The 19,633-nt window shown below is 40.7% G+C and overlaps 2 protein-coding genes across 2 annotated transcripts in view; one reads left to right on the top strand and one right to left on the bottom strand.

Annotated features, from left to right (window-relative positions):
* The first annotated feature begins 2,486 nt into the window (after positions 1-2,486).
* The window catches only part of SAMD13 (sterile alpha motif domain containing 13), a 60,433-nt gene continuing 43,286 nt past the window's right edge, over positions 2,487-19,633 (top strand). Inside the window, exons 1-2 of the mRNA XM_036349929.1 lie at positions 2,487-2,657; positions 4,039-4,123. Of these exons, the coding sequence (XP_036205822.1) occupies positions 4,071-4,123 (53 nt within the window). The 5' untranslated portion in view covers positions 2,487-2,657; positions 4,039-4,070. The remainder of the gene's footprint in view (positions 2,658-4,038; positions 4,124-19,633) is intronic.
* Positions 13,678-14,829, bottom strand: LOC118676281 (proteasome subunit alpha type-1-like). Its single transcript, XM_036349927.1, is given in 2 exon segments — positions 13,678-14,340; positions 14,343-14,829. Coding segments are annotated over 2 exon segments (786 nt in total). The 5' UTR covers positions 14,791-14,829; the 3' UTR covers positions 13,678-14,002.

Below are 19,633 nucleotides of genomic sequence, written 5' to 3' on the forward strand. Positions count from 1 at the left end.
ACACACACACACACACACACACACACACACACACACACACACACACACACACCATGGACACGACAGATTCTGCAGATAAATACCACACACCACAAACCGGCACAATGCACAGACGCAGTACACATAGCACAAATATGACGCTCATCACATATACATTGCTCACACATGCATCACACACACCATTTATGCTACACACAAACGCCATACACACACTACACATCATTTTTATTAGCAGAAAAGAAGGTTAATATCAGTTTGTTGAAGGGAATGAGGAGGAAGTGAGTGAGCACTAGTATATATACTTATACCCACAAATGTCAGTTTATTCCAAAGTTAGAAACTAGCTGGTGTCAGAATTTAGAATGCCTTTGTGGCTCATTTTTTTTTAATAAAATGGAATTGATTTCCTACACCTTCGTAAACCCTTTCCCTTGTCTAACAGACAAACTTTTGATCACAGCAGGCAAGGGATGTCCTTTTCTATATGTAGGAAAAAGTTCTTGGACAGTCTTCACAGAGTCCTTCTTCCTGAGATTGTGTCTAAGGAAGAGTTGGGTGTAACTTCATTTTCTTTGCCTCTCCTTTCAGGAGCAGAGAGCTGAACCTCATTTTGTTCTGAGTAGTGGCAAGATAATACTGTCAGGACACCTTCCTCGCCCCCAGGACTCATAGGCCCGCCCTCTTCTATTTGAATTTAGTTGGGAGAACAGTTCAGGAATTTCAATTCCAAAAGGTCTGTAACATCTGCTGGTGAAAGAGCTGTCTCACTCAGAAGAGTTCATCATTTTGATCAGCTGTAGTAAAAGGACCCACCCATTTGACTCATGCTCAATTAATGGTGCTCAAAATATATGTAAACACTTAGAATTCATCCCTAAATTATTGTTTGCTTTTTCAAGGGGCAGTCGCAAAAATGGTGAGAAAGACATCTTCCTCAGCAATGATTTTTCAAGAAGTTGGAAATTTCTAATATCATTCCTGGAATAAGTAAGAGAAAAAATTTGACTTTAAATGTCAGGTTCCAAGTTTAGATCATAATTGCTGATCTTGTAGTTCCCTTGAAAATTACTAAGGAAAAGGGTGAGCCACAGATTTCTCCTGAATTCTGCCCAAAATCTATACAGTATTACAGCAGCAGATGACTTCTTGGAAACTTGTATTCTCTGCCCTATCTTGAGTGGTTTTGTTTACATCTTGGCCCAAAAGTTTCCAAATATTGATTGGTGTTTATTTCAGTGGCAGCTATGTATGTTTCATGTCTGTCTGCAGCATGTTTGTGGAATGGGAATGTTTATCTCTACAGGGGGTTTCCCAAGCCAAGCACGAGAACTGGGTAACTTCATCAAAAGACCATGCCCAGTCTCTACCCCACTTCCCAATTTCCCAAATTGGGGTTTAGGATGGTAGGAGATACTATGACTTTGGGGGTTGATACAATATTTTCTTTTTCATATGTAACTAATAGAGTACCAGGTGCTCATAGATAATAAGAGGTAATTGAATGTATGGAATCACACTGTGCAACTGCGATAAACAGTTAAAATTAAACCTCCCAGGCACTGGCTGGTGTGGCTCTGTTGGCTGGAGCATCCTGTATACGGAAAGGTTGCAGGTTGTATTCCTGGTCAGGGCACATACCTAGGTTGTGGGTTCCATCCCCAGTTGGGCGCATATGGGAGGCAAACAATTGATGTTTCTCTCTCACATTGATATCTCTCTCTCCCTCCCCCTCTCTCTAAAATCAATAAGCATATCCTCAGGTGAGGATTTTTTTTTAAAAAAAATTAAACCTCCGAGAGCGAATTGTTTTGTTGGAGAATAAAGTTTGTTTCATTTAGAATTTTTTGCTGATTTCATCTGGTAGGATGACTACTTCAATGAAAGAATGTGGGCATTCTCAGGAGGTCTGGTCATCCACTGTGCAGCCTCTGAAATATGTTACTTCCTGCACGATGAAGTAAAAGGGTTTTCTGCTGGGCATTGCTTTCCTTATCCTCACGAAGACTGCTTAAGAGCCAGCCCTGGGAACTGTGTCCACAAGTGTATTAGGAAGAGAGAGTAACTCAGGACGGCCGCTTCTGCAGTCCACTGGTTAGAGCACACCCTAAGCACCAGGTTCTTTCTGTTAATGTCTCTTCATTTTTTTTCTCGCGCGGGGGAGAGAGTTTGAAACATGACATTGATGCTCAGAACAGCAGCACACACTTGATCCTGCAGCACCAATGAAGGGGAGGGAGGAAATGAAGCCACTGAGACAGCTGGGTTTTCCTTGCGCGATACAGGTGCAGGGAGAGGCGTTGGGGCTGGGAGCGCGCCCTCCCGGGCGGGGCGTGGGAGGGGCGGACATGGGGGGCGTGGCGTGGCGTGGGGGCGTGGCGTGGCAGGGGGGGGGGCGGCGCCGAGCCCGGCCGCGGGCGGGAAGGGCGCTGTCGCTTTAAAAAAGCCGCCATGAGCCGCCCGGCAGTTGGTGCAGCTCGTGTGCGAGTCCCAACGTCACGCTGGCGGCGCGCCAGCCCGGTGCTGCTTCACGGTGTCAAATTGTCCCTCCTTGTTGAATTCCTTTGCCAGCCTACTTTGTGAAAGAAAACATTGGGGTTTCTTTGGCTGTTCTTGATAAGCCTATAAAAAAAAAAGTGACATGTTTTAGTTGCTTCTAGGTAGGTTTTTCTTTTTACTCTCCCCCCTCCCCCCTAAAAAAAAAAAGAAAGAGAAAATATGAATAAGACCGTGTAGGGGGGTGCTACAGAGTATCCCTCTGAGTGTTTTGTTTTTGTGGTGTTCGCTGAGATGCTTAGAAAATGGTGACTCTGTCCACAGTTTGCCACGGCAGTGACAGCCTCCCCGGGGCGGGGGCAGCCTCCGGCCCCTCCGCGCGGCGGGGTGTCCGCGCGGGTCACCCGGGTGCGCGGCTGGCTTCCTCCCGGGGTGTGGGAGGGTCAGCGCGGGGCGTGTGAGTGAGTGTGCGTGAGTGTGTGATGAGCGTGGTGAGTGCGCGCGTGGTGCGGTGAGCCCCTCGCAGGAGTGTTTGCCGACCCCCCTCCTCGGACTGGGCACAGCTCGCGATGCACCGAAGGCTGCACTTGCCGTGCCAGAGTCGTCCCCGGAGGAGGAGTGTGAAGTGATGGGAGAGGAAATGTCTTTAATTTATGGCTTCAGCTGTACAAGAGCAAGCTCGTTTCAGAACTAGTGTTTTTGGTTTTTTGAAAGCAGTTTTGTTCATAGCTTTTTCATCTTGCTAATTGCATATTAGTTGCGGAGGGGTTTTTTTGTTTGTTGTTTTTTTCACAGTCCTTGTCCTACTAAACAAAAAGACAAAGTGATGGATGCTCCTCTATCTCCTTGAATGTTTTGGTGATTTTTTAAACATAAATCTGATTAGCTGCCTTCCCTCTCCTACACGCACACGCTCCCACCAGCACCACCTTCCTGTGCTGAGGGCTATCTGACATTTTTGTGAGCTCCCAGCATGGCCATCTCCCAGGGTTTTGAGGCTTTTTCATTGAGAGTATGTGAGGTAGGAGGATACTTGCTGACAAAAGCTTTAAGTGCTCTTTGGCATTGCTATGGAGAAAAAAATATAGAAAGAGAGGGAGCAAACAAAACAAATGCAATAAGAAAAAAGAAAGTGCAGCCCATGGTGGGAAGGGGCAGGAAAAAAAGGGATTGTTTTTTGTTTGTTTGTTTTTTCCCAGGACTTGGGCTCATTTCTGAGTTGCAATGTCTTAAGTGAGAGCTTGCACCCAGAGGAAGCTGTGCCAGTTCACACAGAACTTGTTTTGAACAAGGATTCAATTTCATTTGCAAATGCTTATTGTTAAGGCAGGGAGTGCCAGCACAGAGGAAAGCACCCCTATCCGACTCCTCCAGCTCCTTAGGTTTAATCACATCTCTCCAATCGCTGAGGGAACTGGAGATTTAAACAAACATACGTGCACTGGTGTGAAGCTGTGAAGGAAGCATTATGTTTCCGGTTCAGAATATATATTCTTCTCTCACTTTCTAAGAATTAAACACAAGCTTTTCTCCCTTATTGATTAGTTGCTGAAGTAAAGGAACCCTGCAGCCTTCCCATGCTATCTGTTGACATGGAAAACAAGGAAAATGGCTCTGTCGGTGTAAAAAAGTAAGTGAAACTGGCTTGTGAGTTCTGCTTCTGCAAACAACAGAGGGACTTGGCTTCTCTTTTTGTACTCCTGCTTATCTACTACAAGACACTGGTGGGGGCTTGTACTTGGTTGGTCTGCACTGGCCACCAGCCTCCCTTCTCCCCCTTACAAAAGTCTTTTTCCATATTCCATGTCTGAGACAGGTGACCCAGACTCCAAACTGTGCAGAAAGGGTTAGTGGGTCAGGCTTTGGAACAGGGACGGTTGAGGATTTCAGCCCTGCATTCTGTGTATGGAAGCAAAAACACCGAGCAGGCACACTCTGCCTTCCTAGCCCATAGGCTACAATGGTGGGGGCAGAAAACAGAGTTCAAGTCTTTTAATTTCATTTTTTATTGATTTCCATGTCTTTTTAAATAAAATTACCTCTCTCAAAACTGAGAGCTGTAATGAGGAAAGGACAAAAGCTTCAGCGAGAATACTAAGTTTTAACAACTTTCCTGTCCTAATTTTATGAACTTTTCTTTCCATGGTTAAGATTTCAGTGTATACCGTAGCATTCTATTTTAAGGTCTGTTCTCACATTTGAAACTTTGATTATATTTGCTGTGAGTTATATGCTTGATTTTTTTTTTAAATTGGAAAATTCAGTTGCATTGTGTAGCATATTCTGAAACAAAACAAAAGTGAACTCACAAAGATATCTGTGAGTATATGAAAAAAAATGTATATTCTCACTTAGGAGTTATATTAAAGCTATAACCACTTTGATTACAAGGATAAAGTAAGTTCCAATCCAGTGTTATTTGTTTCATTTCTTTCCATGTCATTTAGTTTAAAATTGCCTTCATCTTGAGCTTTGGGGGGAACTAATTAAATGTAATCTATAGAAGCTGTAATATCTAAATGAGGAAACACTGTGCTTTATGTGTTTATGAATGAAGGCATATTGTTCATTAAAGTTACATTAAACTTAATAAAAATGCTTTTTAAAATTCCCAGGTAATTCATTTATCAGTGTCCTGCTGACATGCTTATTCCCATTCTTGAAGTTTGGGGTAGGTAGATGTAGGGGGAATGAAAGGAACAGGTGCTTTGATATGTATGCGTTAGATAAGTGCTGTCCAAGAGTACTTTGAGCATTGATGGCAAAGTTCTATTCTGTAAAGTCCATAATGGTAGCCACTAGCCTCATGTGGCTATTAAAAACTTGAACTGTTACGAGTTAACTGATGAATTGAAATTTTAATTTTATTCCATTTTAATCAATTTAAAAAGTTAACTGCTTTATTGAAATATAATTGACATGTAATACATTATAAATCTTTAAAGTACAAGATTTGATAGGTGTTGACATTTGCATACACTCATGAAACCAATACAATTAAGATAATGAATGTACCCGTCACCCCCAAAGTTTTCTCATGACACTTTGTATTCTATATCCCAAACCCCACCATCCTTTCCTGCTCCGTATCCTCAGGCAAGCACTGATATGTTGCTATAGCTGAGTTTACTTTTTCTACAATTTTGTGCAAATGAAATTTTTCAGAATGTACTTTTTTTCAGCGAGGGCGGGACGGGGTCTAGTTTCTTTCACCAAGGATGATTAATTTGCGATTCATTCATGTTATAGTGTGTACCAATAGTTCATTACTTGTTATTGCTGGTAATATTTCATTGTATAAATATATAATTATTTGTTCACTGTTTATCCTTCCACTTGTTGGTAGACATTTGGGTTGTTTCCATTTTTTAGGTATTAGAAATAAAGTTGATCAGATCATTTGTAAACAGGTCTATATGTGGACATACGCTTTATTTCTCTTGGATAAATATTTAGAAATGGAATGGCTGGGCTGTATGGTAGATGTATGTTTAACATTTTAAGAAACTGCCAAACTTATTTTCCAAACCGGTTGTGCTATTTTATGTTCCCACCAGCAGCATGTGAGCATTCCAGTCTATATCCTCACAAACGTGATTAGAAAATATTTTCTTGTATGTGATTTTTATTTTCATTCTCTCTTTAGTGTCTTTCAAAGTGCAGAAGATTTTCATTTGGATAAAGTCCAGTTTATCAAGTTTTTACATTATAGATAGTGTTTTTAGTGTCATATCTAAGAAGTGCTTACCTAATCCAAGGTCAGGAAGATTTTCTCTTATGATTTCTTAGACTGAGGACTATGATGTTTTAGTTAATTTTTGTGTACGGTGTGAGATAGGAATAAAAGTATTTCTGTTGGTGGTGGTGGTTGTTTTTTTGCCTGTGGATATCCCATTGTTCCAGCATTTGTTAAATTGTTTCTGCAATTTTGTTGAAAAATTAATTGATTATATATGTGTGGATCTATTTCTGGACTCTATTTTATAGTCTATTGATGATTTTGTAGATATTCATGCCAATACAACACTATTTTGATAACTATAGCTTTATAATAAGTCTCAAAATCAATTTTTGTTATCTACCCAACTTTATTCTTCTTTTTCAAACTTGTTTTGGTTCCTCTAGGTCCTTCACATTTTCATATGAACTTTAGAATCAGCTTGTCAATTTCTATTTAAAAAATGCCTACTGGTTATTTGATTGGCATTGCATTGAATTATAAATCAAATGAGGGAGAATTGAAATCTTAACAATATTCTGTTTCCCAACCCATTTTTCTCTATTTACTTAGGTCTTCTTTAATTTTCTCAGCTATGTTTTGTTGTTTTCAATGTGCAAGTTTTGCACACCTCTTCTCATATATTTCCCTACATATTTCATATTTTTATTCTATGATAAATTGTATTGCTTTTTAAATTTAAATTTTTTTATTGTTTGCTGCTATCTAGAAATGCAATTGATTCTTTTATATCTACCTGTATCCCACAACATTGTTAAACTCACTTATTACTTCTAGTAGATTTTTGGTATCTAACATAAACAATTACGTCTTCTGAGAAAAGACAGTTTTACTATTTCCTTCCCAATGTGGATGCCTTTTATTTATTTTTCCTACCTTATTGCACTGAATAGGACTTCCAATAAAAAGTTGAATGGAATATTTCCTTCCCAATGTGGATGCCTTTTATTTATTTTTCCTACCTTATTGCACTGAATAGGACCTCCAATAAAAAGTTGAATGGAAGTAGTGAGATTAGATATCCTACTTTTGTTCCTGATCTTCAGAGAAAACATTTAATCTTTTTAAAAATCTTTCTTTTTCTGTATGTCATTTTTTGTCTGCTTTTATTTTTATTCTTTATCATTGATTTTTAAGCAATTTAATTATGAGACTTGGTGTAGTTTTCTTCATGCTTCTGGTGCTTAAAATCTGTTTGTTTGTTTTTATCTGTAGGCTTAGTTTTCATCAAATTTGAACATTTTTTAACCATTTTTCAATTTTTATTTTGGTTTCCCACCACGTCTCCTTTGGGGACTCCAATTATAGGTATATTTGATCACTCAATATTGTCCCACAATTCACTAATGCTAATTAATTTTTTTGTCTTTTATCTCTGTGTTTCATTTTGGATAGTTTCTATTGCTTTGCCTTCAAGTTCACTAATATATTTTTTCTGAACTGAATAATCTCTTGTTAATCCCACCCAATATATTTTTCACTTCAGACAATGTAGTTTCCACCTCTAGAGTTCAACTTGAATCTTTTTCCATATCTTCCATGTCTCTACTTAACATATTCAGTCTTCCCTCTAGCTTCTGAACAAATGAAATGTACACATAATACATGTTTCAATCTACTTGTCTACAGATTCTGTCATTTCTCACTCAGTTTCAGTTGATTGCCTTTTCTTCTCTTTATGGGTTGCATTTCTCTGCTCTTTTGCATGCCTGGTAATTTTTGTTATTAAAACTATACTAAATTACAGTTGGCATCAATAGTGTATTAGTTTCTGCCCAGCCAGCATGGCTCAGTGGTTAAGCAATGACCTACAAACCAGGAGGTCATGGTTCGATTCCCGTTGGGGCACATGCTTGGGTTGTAGGCTCGATCCCCAGTGTGGGTCATGCAGGAGGCAGCCTATCAATAATTCTCTCATGATGTTGGTCTGCAGACTAAAGGGTCCCCGGTTCGATTCTGGTTAGGGGCACATGCCTGGGTTGTGGGCTTGGCCCCTAGTGTGTGGTATGTAGGAGGCAGCTGATCAGTGATTCTCTCTCATCATTGATGTTTCTCTCTCTCTCTCTCTCTCTCTCTCTCTCTCTCTCTCTCTCTCTCTCTCTCCCTTTCTCTTTGAAATGAATAAAAATATATTTAAAAAATAGTGTATTAGTTTCAGGTGTACAACATAATGATTCAGCATTTGTATACCGTATGGTATAACCACCACACTAAGTCTAGTAACTATCTGTCACCATACTAAGTTCATTACAATATTATTGACTACACACATTCTCTGTGCTGTACACTACATTTCCATGGCTAATTTGTTTTATAACTGGAAGTGTGTACTCCTTATTCCCCTTCACCTTTTTCACCTATCCCTTTACACCTCTCCCTTCTGGCAAGCATCAGTTTGTTCTGCTTCAGTGAATCTGTTCTTGTTTTGTTTTGTTGTTTTACATTCCATATATAAGTGAAATCATATAGTATTTGTCTTTCTCTGACTTATTTCATTTAGTATAATACCCTCTAGATCTATCCATGTTGTCACAAATTGCAAGATTTCATTCCCTTTTATTGCTAATATTTCATTATATATAAATATATACCACATCTTCTTTATTCATTCATCTGTTGATGGATACCTAGGTAGCTTCCAAATTTTGGTTATTGTAAATAATGCTGCAATGAACATATGGGTGCAAATATTTTCAAATTAGTGTTTTTATTTTATTTGGATAAATACTTAGAAGTGGAATTGCTGGGTCATATGGGTAGTAATTTTTAATTTTTTGAGTAGACTCCATACTGTTTTCCATAGTGGTGGCATGCCTGGTATTTTTTATTGAATATCAATATTCTGAATTTTACCTTGTTGAGTGCTGGATATTTTGTATTCCTATAAATATTCTTGATCTTTGTCCTGGGATGTGCTTATGTTACTAGGAAACAGGTAATTTGATCCTGTTAAGTCTTGCTTTTAAGAATTGTTTAGACTGTCCTGGTTGGTGTGGATCAGTTGGTTGGAGTGCCGTCCTGTACCCTGAAGGGTAGAGGGTTTGATTCCTGGTCAGGGCACGTACCCAGGTTGCAGGTTCAATCCTGGCCAGGAGGCAACTGGTTGATATCTCTCTCTCTCTCTCTCTCTCTCTCTCTCTCTCTCTCTCTCTCTCTCTCCTCTCTCTCTTTCCCCTCTCTCTCCTCTCTTTCTCCTCTGTCCCTCCCTCCCTTCCTGTCTCTAAAATAAATGGGAAACATATCCTCAGGTGAGGATTAAAAAAAAAAGAATGGTTTAGGCTAAGGGTATTTTTCCCTTTCATCGAGGTAAGACTCACCCTTGCACTCTAGCCAATGCTCCTGAATTATGAGGTTTTTCTCTCTGGCAGATGAAAACAGACACTATTCCCATCCCTGCATGATCTCCAAGGATTGTTCTACTTTTTTTGAGTGGTTCTTTCTCTAGCCTCAGTTAGTTTCACTTGTATGTGATAACCATTACTCTAAGTACTTGAGAACTTCAGATGTCCAGAGTTCTCTCTGTGTAGCTCTTCTTTTTCTAGGACTCCACCCTGTGCACAGCCTAAAATCATTTTCCAGGTAGTAACTGGATACAGTTTACCTTGCTTGTTTCGCATCCCTCAGGGATCACTATTTTTTATTGCCTATGTCCAATGCCTTGAGTGTCATTCTTTCATATATTTTGTCTGTATTTTAGTTGTTTTAGGCAGAAGGGTAAATCTGGGCCCTGTTACTCCATTCTAGACAAATAGAAGTTCCAGTTAATTTGTATACCAACAAGTGATTAGTGGTTAACCTATGGGACAGGGCAGAGTAAGATTATACCGCAGAATCCCCAAAGGCTTAAAACATAGTCTTTTTTTAAAAAAAAACACATAGTGTCTTAATGCTATTTCTGAGATCTATCAAAATTGGGGCTTACAGTTGCTTCCAATTTGCTTTCTAGGTATGGAAAATATAGTTGCTTACTGGGGAATGTACTATTGTTACAAAGGGTCATTTCCAAAGAAGCCTAGTATAATAGACCTTACTCACTGGCCACATGCTCCTGATCGGAGCTTCAGTTTTACAAGGCTACTATTTATGGAGTCCCTTCTATGTGTCTAGCACTTCGTGTAAGCCTTGTTAATTCTATTTTGAGGTACGTGCTATTATTCCCATTTTATAGCTGAGGAAATCAAAGCTCCAGGAGGTTAAGGGCCTTCTAAGATTTCACAGCCTGTAAGTTAAGTGGTGGGACTGGGTTTCAGATGAAGGCTGGCTCTGAAGCCCACGTGCTTTCTTCTGCACTGCAGTGACTAGGTTGTCAGAGGCGCTCTCAATCACTCTTACTACAAGCGTGCAGCTGTAGAAGCCCTTTTTTTGTTTGTTTTCAAGATTTGTAGATGGATACAAACATCTATATATATAAAGAGCCAAGGTCTGTAACATCCCAAACGACCAAACAGATGACCAAACGCCAGGCTGCACACGCAGCAGGCTCTGGTGGATGGAGGCGGGCAAGTGGTCTGAACTGCTGTCCTGGGTCCTGGCCACCCACTGTGGAAGTCAGTCCTGGGTCCTGGAGCAGTGGCCGGGCAGGGGGAATTTTGCAGAGCATGGCGGGGAGGGAGGAGCCTCTCGGAGCAGTGGTGGAGCAGGGCAAGTTTTGTGGAGCATGGCAGGGTGGGAGGAGCCTCACAGAGCAGTGGTGGGGTGGGGGGAGCCTTGCAGAGCAGTCGAGGGGCCGCGAGCATGGCAGAGTGTCCCGTGTCCCGGGGTGGGGAGCTTCATATAGTGTTGCAGGGCGGCAGAGGCCATGCGACGGAGGCCAGGCTAGGCCTAAGGATCCTAACCATGCACAATTTCGTGTGCGCTGGGCCTCTAGTCTAATAATATAACCATAACTTAGCAAAGATAGGACTTCCCTTTCCAAAATGGTATATTTCTTATAAGTGCAGAATATTTTAATGTCTGTGCTAAGTACGCTAGGCCAGTTATTTCTCAAACTTTGGTGTGCATCACTTGGAAGGAGTATTAAAATATAGATTGCTGGCCCCACCTCCAGAGTTTCTAATTCACTCGGCCTCTGGTGCGCCCAGGACTTTGCATTTCTTACTTGTTCTCTGGTGATGCTGATGCTGATGTTCTGAGAACCACTGAACTAGGATAGCTCAAGGTTTTTCAACTTATGCACTATTTTTTTTTATTGCTGTTAATCCTCACCCAAGGATATTTTTCCACTGATTTTTAGAGAGAGTGGAGGGAGGGGAGAGACAGAGAGAGAGAAACATTGATGTGAGAGAGACACATCAATTAGTAGCCTCCCACATGAGCTCCGACCAGGGCCAGGGATTGAGACTGCTACTTAGGTATGTGTTCTTTGACTGGAATTGAACCCTGGACCCTTCAGTCCATGGGTTGACACTCTATCCACTGTGCCAAACTGGCTAGGGCTCAACTTATGCACTATTGACATTTTGGGTCAAGTCATTCTTAGCTGGGGTTAGTGGGGGTGTACCCTGTGTATTGTGGGATGTTTAGCAGTGTCCTGGTCTCTACCCATAGGATGTTAGTACTGCACCTTCTCTGATCATGACAATAAAAAATGTCTCCAGACATTGCCAATTGTCTCCTGGGGACAAAATCAACCCAGTTGAGAACCACTGCTCTAGGCTAAGCTCAGCATGAAAAATGTGTAACAGGGTGGTTTTAGGTATCAGGACTAGTTAATATATTTATATTTGTCATTTCTGCTTAAGACTCTTAAAAGACCATGAATTTCAGTGTGGAGCTTCCTCTGCCTTTCTTTTTCTGCCTCTTGCTTAATATAAAAAGGGAAAGGATAGTAAAGAGAGGAAGAATAAAGCAAATGTGGTGAAATGTAAATATTTGAAGGATTATGGGTGATGGTATATGGGCTTTTTGCACTACTCTTGCAACTTTTCAGTTATAAGTCTGATTTTTAAAAAATCTAGCCAATTCATTAGTTGAGAAGGAAAATTCATCTTCCTTTAGGAAAGAAAGTGTGGGGACCCTGTCTGGAGTGCACTGAATGTTCGAGGCCACTCTGAGCATAGGAATCATAATCAGGAGTGTTCAAGGCTAAGTTGCTATATGCAGGTGCAAGAAGCAAAGACACAGCTATCGTACTGTATGTGTACTGCGCAAGCGTGCCCTTCTATAACCCAAAATAGTGGGGTCACTGTTTGGAAAGAAGCCTCTTTGTCTAAGTTAGTATTAAAGTATGCTACTGACCAGCAGGCAGCTCTCTTGGAGGCGGCTGCTTAGTGAGGCAGTAGCTCTAAGGATGGCTCCTGTACAGCTCCTATGTTGGAGGCTACAACTACTTCGTAGGAAAGATGTATTGTTACCCAGCCGGTGTACGGCTACTCTATGGCACTTTACTGTGAAGAACTGCTTTGTCTAATAGTGCCTGCCATAGCAATGGCTACTTGGGCTACAGTAAGGATTCTCATATACCCACAACTCCTCATGGCTTCTCCGTCAAATAGCTGGCGTCCAAGGGAGTCCAGTCTCTGGCAGAGGGACTGGGACCTGACAGAAACAAAACTTCCAGCCCAGATTTGGACACCAGGGAGAAATTAAGGGTGACATTGGAAAGCAATGGACAGAGTCCAGTCAGGTTGTGCAGTCGGGCTTGACCTGGTTTTTGTTAACTAGCAGAGGAATAATTATTAGGCAAATAATTTAATTCCCTCTGACTTGGCTCTCTTGATTTAAAATAGGAGCGGAGGGTTGTTGTGAGGATGAAAAGAAGACACTTTAGACTGTAAAGTGATGTAGCAGTGACAGGCTTTATAGTCCAGTTCATAAAGCACCAGAGCACCTACTGTGAACCACCCTGCTACTTGTCTTCACAGACGTTACTTCATTTAATCTTTGCAGCATAAGCTATGGTAAATCTTATTGCAGTCTTTTTTCAAGCAAACAACTGGGGCTCAGAAAAGTGACTGAAGTTCACATGAGAAAGTGGCAAAGCTGAGGTTTGAACCCAGCTCTTATGACCCCAAGATGACCTTTTTTTTTTTTTTTTTTTTTTTAATCCTTACCTGAGGATATTTTTCCATTGATTTTTAGGGAGAGTGGAAGAGAGGGAAAGACAGAGTGAAATACTGATGTGGAGAAACACATTGATTGGTTGCCTCCTGCATGCGCCCTGACCAGGGCCCAGGCCGGGAGGAGTTTGCAACCCAGGTATGTGCCCTTGACTCAAATCAAACCTGGGATCCTTTGTTCCATAGGCTGATGCTCTATCCATTGAGCCAAACCAGCTAGGGCCCCACGATGACTTTTTTTTCCTTTCAAACAACTTTATCTTATAACTATCCTCACTCAATTCATAAACTGGATGGAGTCTGGCTTTAGTGTTGGGACAGGTATCTTCTAGTGCCAGACAGACCATGGATTCTTATGTCATTGTTTTGTTTTTGTTTTGTTTTTTTACCAGCCGATGAAACAATTTTATTTCACAGTTGTATTTAAAACCAGAAAGACACTGAGTTCTCCATATAAAAACATTAGTAAAGGCAACTGTACTTTCTAGAAAATGATTATATAGACCCTCTCCAAAAAAAAAAAAAAAATGCATCCCATTATATGGTTTTAGTGAAGCTGCTTGCAATTTGAAACCTCACATCTGGACTGATTCCTAAAACATACCATTCCACCACTGCACCATTTGGTTCAAAGTATAGAATATTGTCATCAGTACATGTTCCTGCATTCTTACGCATTTGCTAATACACATATGGACGGGGGGATTATCACTTAATGCTCCATTGGTTCATCAGCCTTTTCTGCAGGTTCATCAGCAGGTTGAGCAGGCTGTGCCTTTCTCTGTGGCCTTTCTTCAAGGCCTTCCAGGAATAGAGACACATCATCATCATCATAAATCGTAAACTCCAAGTCTTTACCAACAATTCCAATGGAAACATTCTTTGTAGTTATATCTTGTTCTGCAGGAAGTGTCTCTCTTAAAGCACGCAGACCATGCTTAACCAGTTCATTCAAATTGCACTCCATAAACTCAGACATATGTCTCTCCAAGTAAGTACGAGCTGATTGAGAACGGGCTCCAATGGACATAGCTCTGCAGTCAAAATAGCTGACGGACAGGTTTGGAAAACATGAGGGCCCATATCATCATAACCAGCAATAAACAGTCCAACACCATATGGTCTTCGGCCATATCTTTGTGTTGGTATCTGGGTCTTTCTTCCAATTAGAGATACAAGACGAGACACAGGAAGAGGTCTGTCAAATACAAATCTGGAATCCAAACACTCCTGGCGCATAAAATTACATAGCAGTCTAGCATCAGCAGTAAGTCCCGCAATTGAAATACCAATATGGTTGTCAACATGTAGAATTTTTTTCTGATGAGCTGCAAACTCTGACTGTGCTCTCTTCAATGCAACCAGTACTGCATGGGTTTTTGATTTCAGACCAACTATGGCTGAATCTTGTTTGACAACTTCCATGGCATATTCAATTTGATGAACCCTGCCCTGAGGGCTCCAAACAGTGACATCATTGTCATACTGGTTGCGAAACATGGTTCCGATGCGGCCCTGGCTGGTGGCTCCTTCTGCAAAGCTGCGGATCAGCTCTTATGTCATTGTTGTAAGAAAGGGAAAAAGATTTTTGGAACTTATGCTTCAGGCCTTCAATTTGGCAAAGTTAACTAAATGACTGACAGGATAAATACTACCTTGACACTTAATTTTAGTTCAGGGTCTTCAGTAAAAAACAAAAAAGTTGATAGGAAAAGCACACACTGAAAAATTACATTTAAAAAGTGACAAAACTTCTGTCAAGATGGTAGCATAGGTAAACTCAGTACTCGCATCCTCCCGCAGCCATATCAGAATTACAACTAAACTACAGAACCATCAGCACTCAGAACCACCTGAAATCTAGCTGAATAGAAGTCCTACAACTAGAGATTTAAAGAAGAAGCTACAGCCTTAGCCAATTTGGCTGTGGATAGAGCAGTGGTCGGCAAACTCATTAGTCAACAGAGCCAAATATCAACAGTACAATGATTGAAATTTCTTTTGAGAGCCAAATTTTTTAAATTTAAACTATATAGGTAGGTACATTGTTATTAACTTAATTAGGGTACTCCTAAGGCTTAGGAAGAGCCACACTCAAGGGGCCAAAGAGCCGCATGTGGCTCGCGAGCCACAGTTTGCCAACCACGGGGATAGAGAGTTGGCCCACAGGTGCCCTGGCCTTGGTTGGGGTGCCTGCAGGAGGCAACCAATCAATGTGCCTCTCTCACATCGATGTTTCTCTCTATCTCTCCCTTCCACTCTCTCTAAAAATTAATGGAAAAATATCCTTGGGTGAGGATTAGCAAAATAAAAATAATGCAAATGAAGAAGCCAGGTTGAGACTGGTAGGAGGGGCGGAGACACAGAATTGTCTGGTCCCACACCCACATGTGTTGGATAAAAATCAGGAGGAATATCTCAGCTGCAGAGATTCCACCTGAGGAGCAAGAGAGTCCCAGCCTCATACCAGACCCCCAAGTCCAGGATTCCAGTGTTGGGAAGAGAAGTCCCCATAACTTCTGGCTGTAAAAACCATCGGGAATTGGGGCTGAGATGGAAGGCTACTGGAGTCCCAGGTAGTTCTTCTTAAAGGGCCCTCACATGGACTTACTTTGACTCACTCTCTTTTAGCTTCAGTACTGGGATCACAGCGCAAATGGTGCCAGAGACATAAAGGGAAGAACTGAATTGCCTGGCATGAGGGTGAGAGTTATGTGTGAGGCTGCTTTCTCTTAGACAAAAGTACTGGCAGAGGTCATTATTCATTTGATGAGTCCTCCCCCCAGAGCTGGCAGACAGGCGCCATATCTGACTCTCCATTAACTAAGCTATCACAGTTTGCCCCCACCAGACTTGCAGGCCCACCCACCTACCCAAGCTGTTTCCAGTTGCTTTTCCATAGTAATAGCCTGTCTTGACTCACACTTCAAACTTTCCTAAAATCTCCCAAACAAGCAGTATCTGGCCTCAGAGTGCCTCATATCTCTTGCTAAGTAGGCCAAGGCCCAGCACTAGCAACAGCTGCCTGTGGTTTGTAGCTTGGCTTAGTCTCAGCACCTCCAGGCCCAGCACAAATAGCAGCCATTTGCATATCACTTTGTGGCTCATGATGGGATGCCCTGGATGGAACATAGGTGGTAGCTGACCTTGGCTTGAACCTCCAGGGAGGCCCCAGAGTCAGCATACCCAGTGAACAGCTTCTGATAATATTTTAGCACTACCAAACCACCTCCCCCGGGACACATTTAAGGGGCAAACTATATCAGCACCAGAACCTGGATGAAGTAAGTCCTGTTCTGTGGTGGGGCCCTTGCACAGCTGATCCACCTCTGTGGTTGGTGGTTGCAGCCAGTCCTTGCAGATGATTGGCCTGGAGTTTATCTCTCCCATTGATGTGCCAATAGTAAATCAGGCTCAACTACAATAGGAGGCTGTACAGCTCACATCGGTAGTGGGGAGCACACCTCAAATACCCAATCTGAGTGATTGGGGAGTCTGTGCCACTGGATCCTACAGAACAAATTCTTTATAATGGCACTCTACCAAGCCTGGTAGATATAGCAGGTTTACTTAATACATAGAAACAAACACAAGGAGACTGCCAAAATGAGAAGACAAAGAAAAACATGTCCCAAATGAAAGAACAGAACTCCAGAAAAGAACTAGACAAAATGGAGACAAGCAATCTACTAAGTGCTCAGTTTAAAACACTGGTTATAAGGATGCTCAGTGAACTTAGTGAGAGCCTCAACAGCATAAAAAAGACATGAAAACCATTTTAAAAAGTCAGAAATGAAGGATACACTAACTGAAATGAAGAATTTATAGGGAATCAATAGTAGAGTAGATGAAGCTGAGAATCAAATGAGCAATTTCAAATATAAGGAAGCAAAAACATCCAAACAGACGAGCAAAAAGAACTCAAAAACATTAGAATAGTGTAAGGAGCCTCTGGGACATCTTCAAGCATACCAACATTCACATCAAAGTGTTGCCAGAAAGAGAAGAGGGAGAGCAAGAGATTGAAAACCTATTTGAAAAATAATGACAAAACTTTCCTAACTTGGTGAAGGAAATAGATATACAAGTCCAGGAAGTGCAGAATCCAAAACAAGATTAACCCAAAGAGTCCCATATCAAAACGTATCATAATGAAAATGCCAAAGGTTATAGATAAAGAGAGAAATGTAAAAGCAGCAAGAGAAAAGTAGTTAGTTACCCACAAGGGAGCTCCCATAGACTGTCAGCTGATTTCTCAACAGGAACTTTGCAGGACAGAGGGGACTGGCAAAAAGTACTCAAAGTGATGAAAATCAAGGACCTAAAATCAAGATTAATCTACCCAGCAAAGCTATCATTTGGAATATAAGGACATGTAAAACGCTAAAGGAATTTATCACAACCAAATCAGTATTACATGAAGTGTTAAAGGGTCTTCATGAAGAAGAAGAAGGAGAAGAAGGAAAAAATATGAACCATAAGATGGCAATAAATACATATCTATCAATAATTGAGTCTAAAAAACAAAACAAACAAAGAAACAGAACAGAAACAGATTCATAGATACAGAGAACATGTTGATGGTCGGCGGATGGAAGGGAGTTGGAGGATTGGATGAAAAGGGTGAAGGGATTAAGAAGTACACATTGGTTGTGACAGAATAGTCATGGGGGTATATATAGTACAGCAAAGGGAATCCGTACTAATAAAAGGTAATATGCTAATTAGACTGAGTTAACCCAACATCTTCCAGTCATCCAGTCCTCCTCCCGAACAAAGCCACGGTGTCAGGGTCCAAGGCAGAGGCGGTTAGGGGCAATCAGGCTGGCAGGGGAGCAGTTAGGGGCGATCAGGCAGGCAGGCAGGTGAGTGGTTAAGAGCCAGCAGTCCCAGATTGCGAGGGGTCCCAGATTAGAGAGGGTGCAGGCCGGGCTGAGGGGTCCCCCCCTCCCCGCCCCCACACTGTGCACAAATTTCATGCACCGGGCTTCTAGTATATAGTCAGTAATATCCTAATAGCTATGTATGGGGTCTAATGGGTACTAGGTCACTTAATGACTTATATAATGTCTAAGCACTGGGGTGTACATCTGAAACTAATATGATATTGTATGTTAACTGTAATTAAAAAATAACAAATTATTTTTCAAAAAAAGAAAAGTTACCAAAATATGAACAAACATTCCACAGAAGGGGAAATAATATGACCAATTAACATATGAAGAGGTGTTCAATATCTTTATTGACCAAGAAAATATCAGTATTACAGTAATATGCCCATTCACTTGGCAAAAATTTTAGTATCTGACTATAACAATCACTGGGATATGGATTTATAGGATATAGTGGTGATGAGAGTTTAAACTGGTACAACAACTTTGGAAAAAAATTTCATATTATCTTCAAGTATTGAAAAATCAAATATTTTGTAACTTAACCATTCTATTTCTGGATACATACTAGTGCTGCTAAATAGAAATAACACTTGAGCCACATATGTAATTTAAAATTATCTAGTGGTCATATTTAAACAGATGAAATTAATATATTTTACATTTGACTCAAAATATCCAGAATGTTATTTTAACATATAACCAACATAGTATCCTTTATAATAAAGAGCTAATTAGACCAAACAGCAGAACGGCCATCCGGGATGACTTTCTGGATGAAGCCGGGCTGCGAGGGCCAAGCCCCTTGCACAAATTTCATGCATTGGGCCTCTAGTATTATTAATAAAATAGTTTACATTTCTGTACTAAATTTTCTAAATCCATTGTATATTTTATACTTAGAGTATTTCTCAATTTGCTTATAATTTTTTTATTAGCAGTTTTTGATGTGTATCAGACTTAATAAAATTAATTGAAAAAGTAGAATCACATACCCCAATAATTCCAAGCATACTTAAAAATTCCAATAAAGGAATCAAGTACCAAAATGTTATTTTCTTTTAATATATGCATACACATTGACACAACTGTTTCTTCTTTTATAGACTATCTGATTTGACTTTGAAGCAAAAGCATTATCAGTTTTGAAACTACTCCTATCAAAGTTAAATATACTGATTCATATGTTAATATTATTATCATAGCTCCTAACCAGTCTGGCTCATTGGATAGAGGGCCATGCAGACCAAATGATCCTGGGTTCTATTTTGGTCAAGGGCATGTACCTTGGCTGTGGGCTCGATTCCCACATAGGGGACATGCAGGAGGCAGCTGATTGATGTTTCTGTCTCATCAATGTTTCTAACTCTCTATCCCTCTCCCTTCCTCTCTGTAAAATCAATAAAAATATTTTTTAAAATATATATTGTTATAGAATTAAAGGGGTATTA

Source organism: Myotis myotis, unplaced genomic scaffold, assembly GCF_014108235.1.
Source record: "Myotis myotis isolate mMyoMyo1 unplaced genomic scaffold, mMyoMyo1.p scaffold_m19_p_2, whole genome shotgun sequence".
In the NCBI taxonomy this organism is placed as follows: Eukaryota; Metazoa; Chordata; class Mammalia; order Chiroptera; family Vespertilionidae; genus Myotis; species Myotis myotis.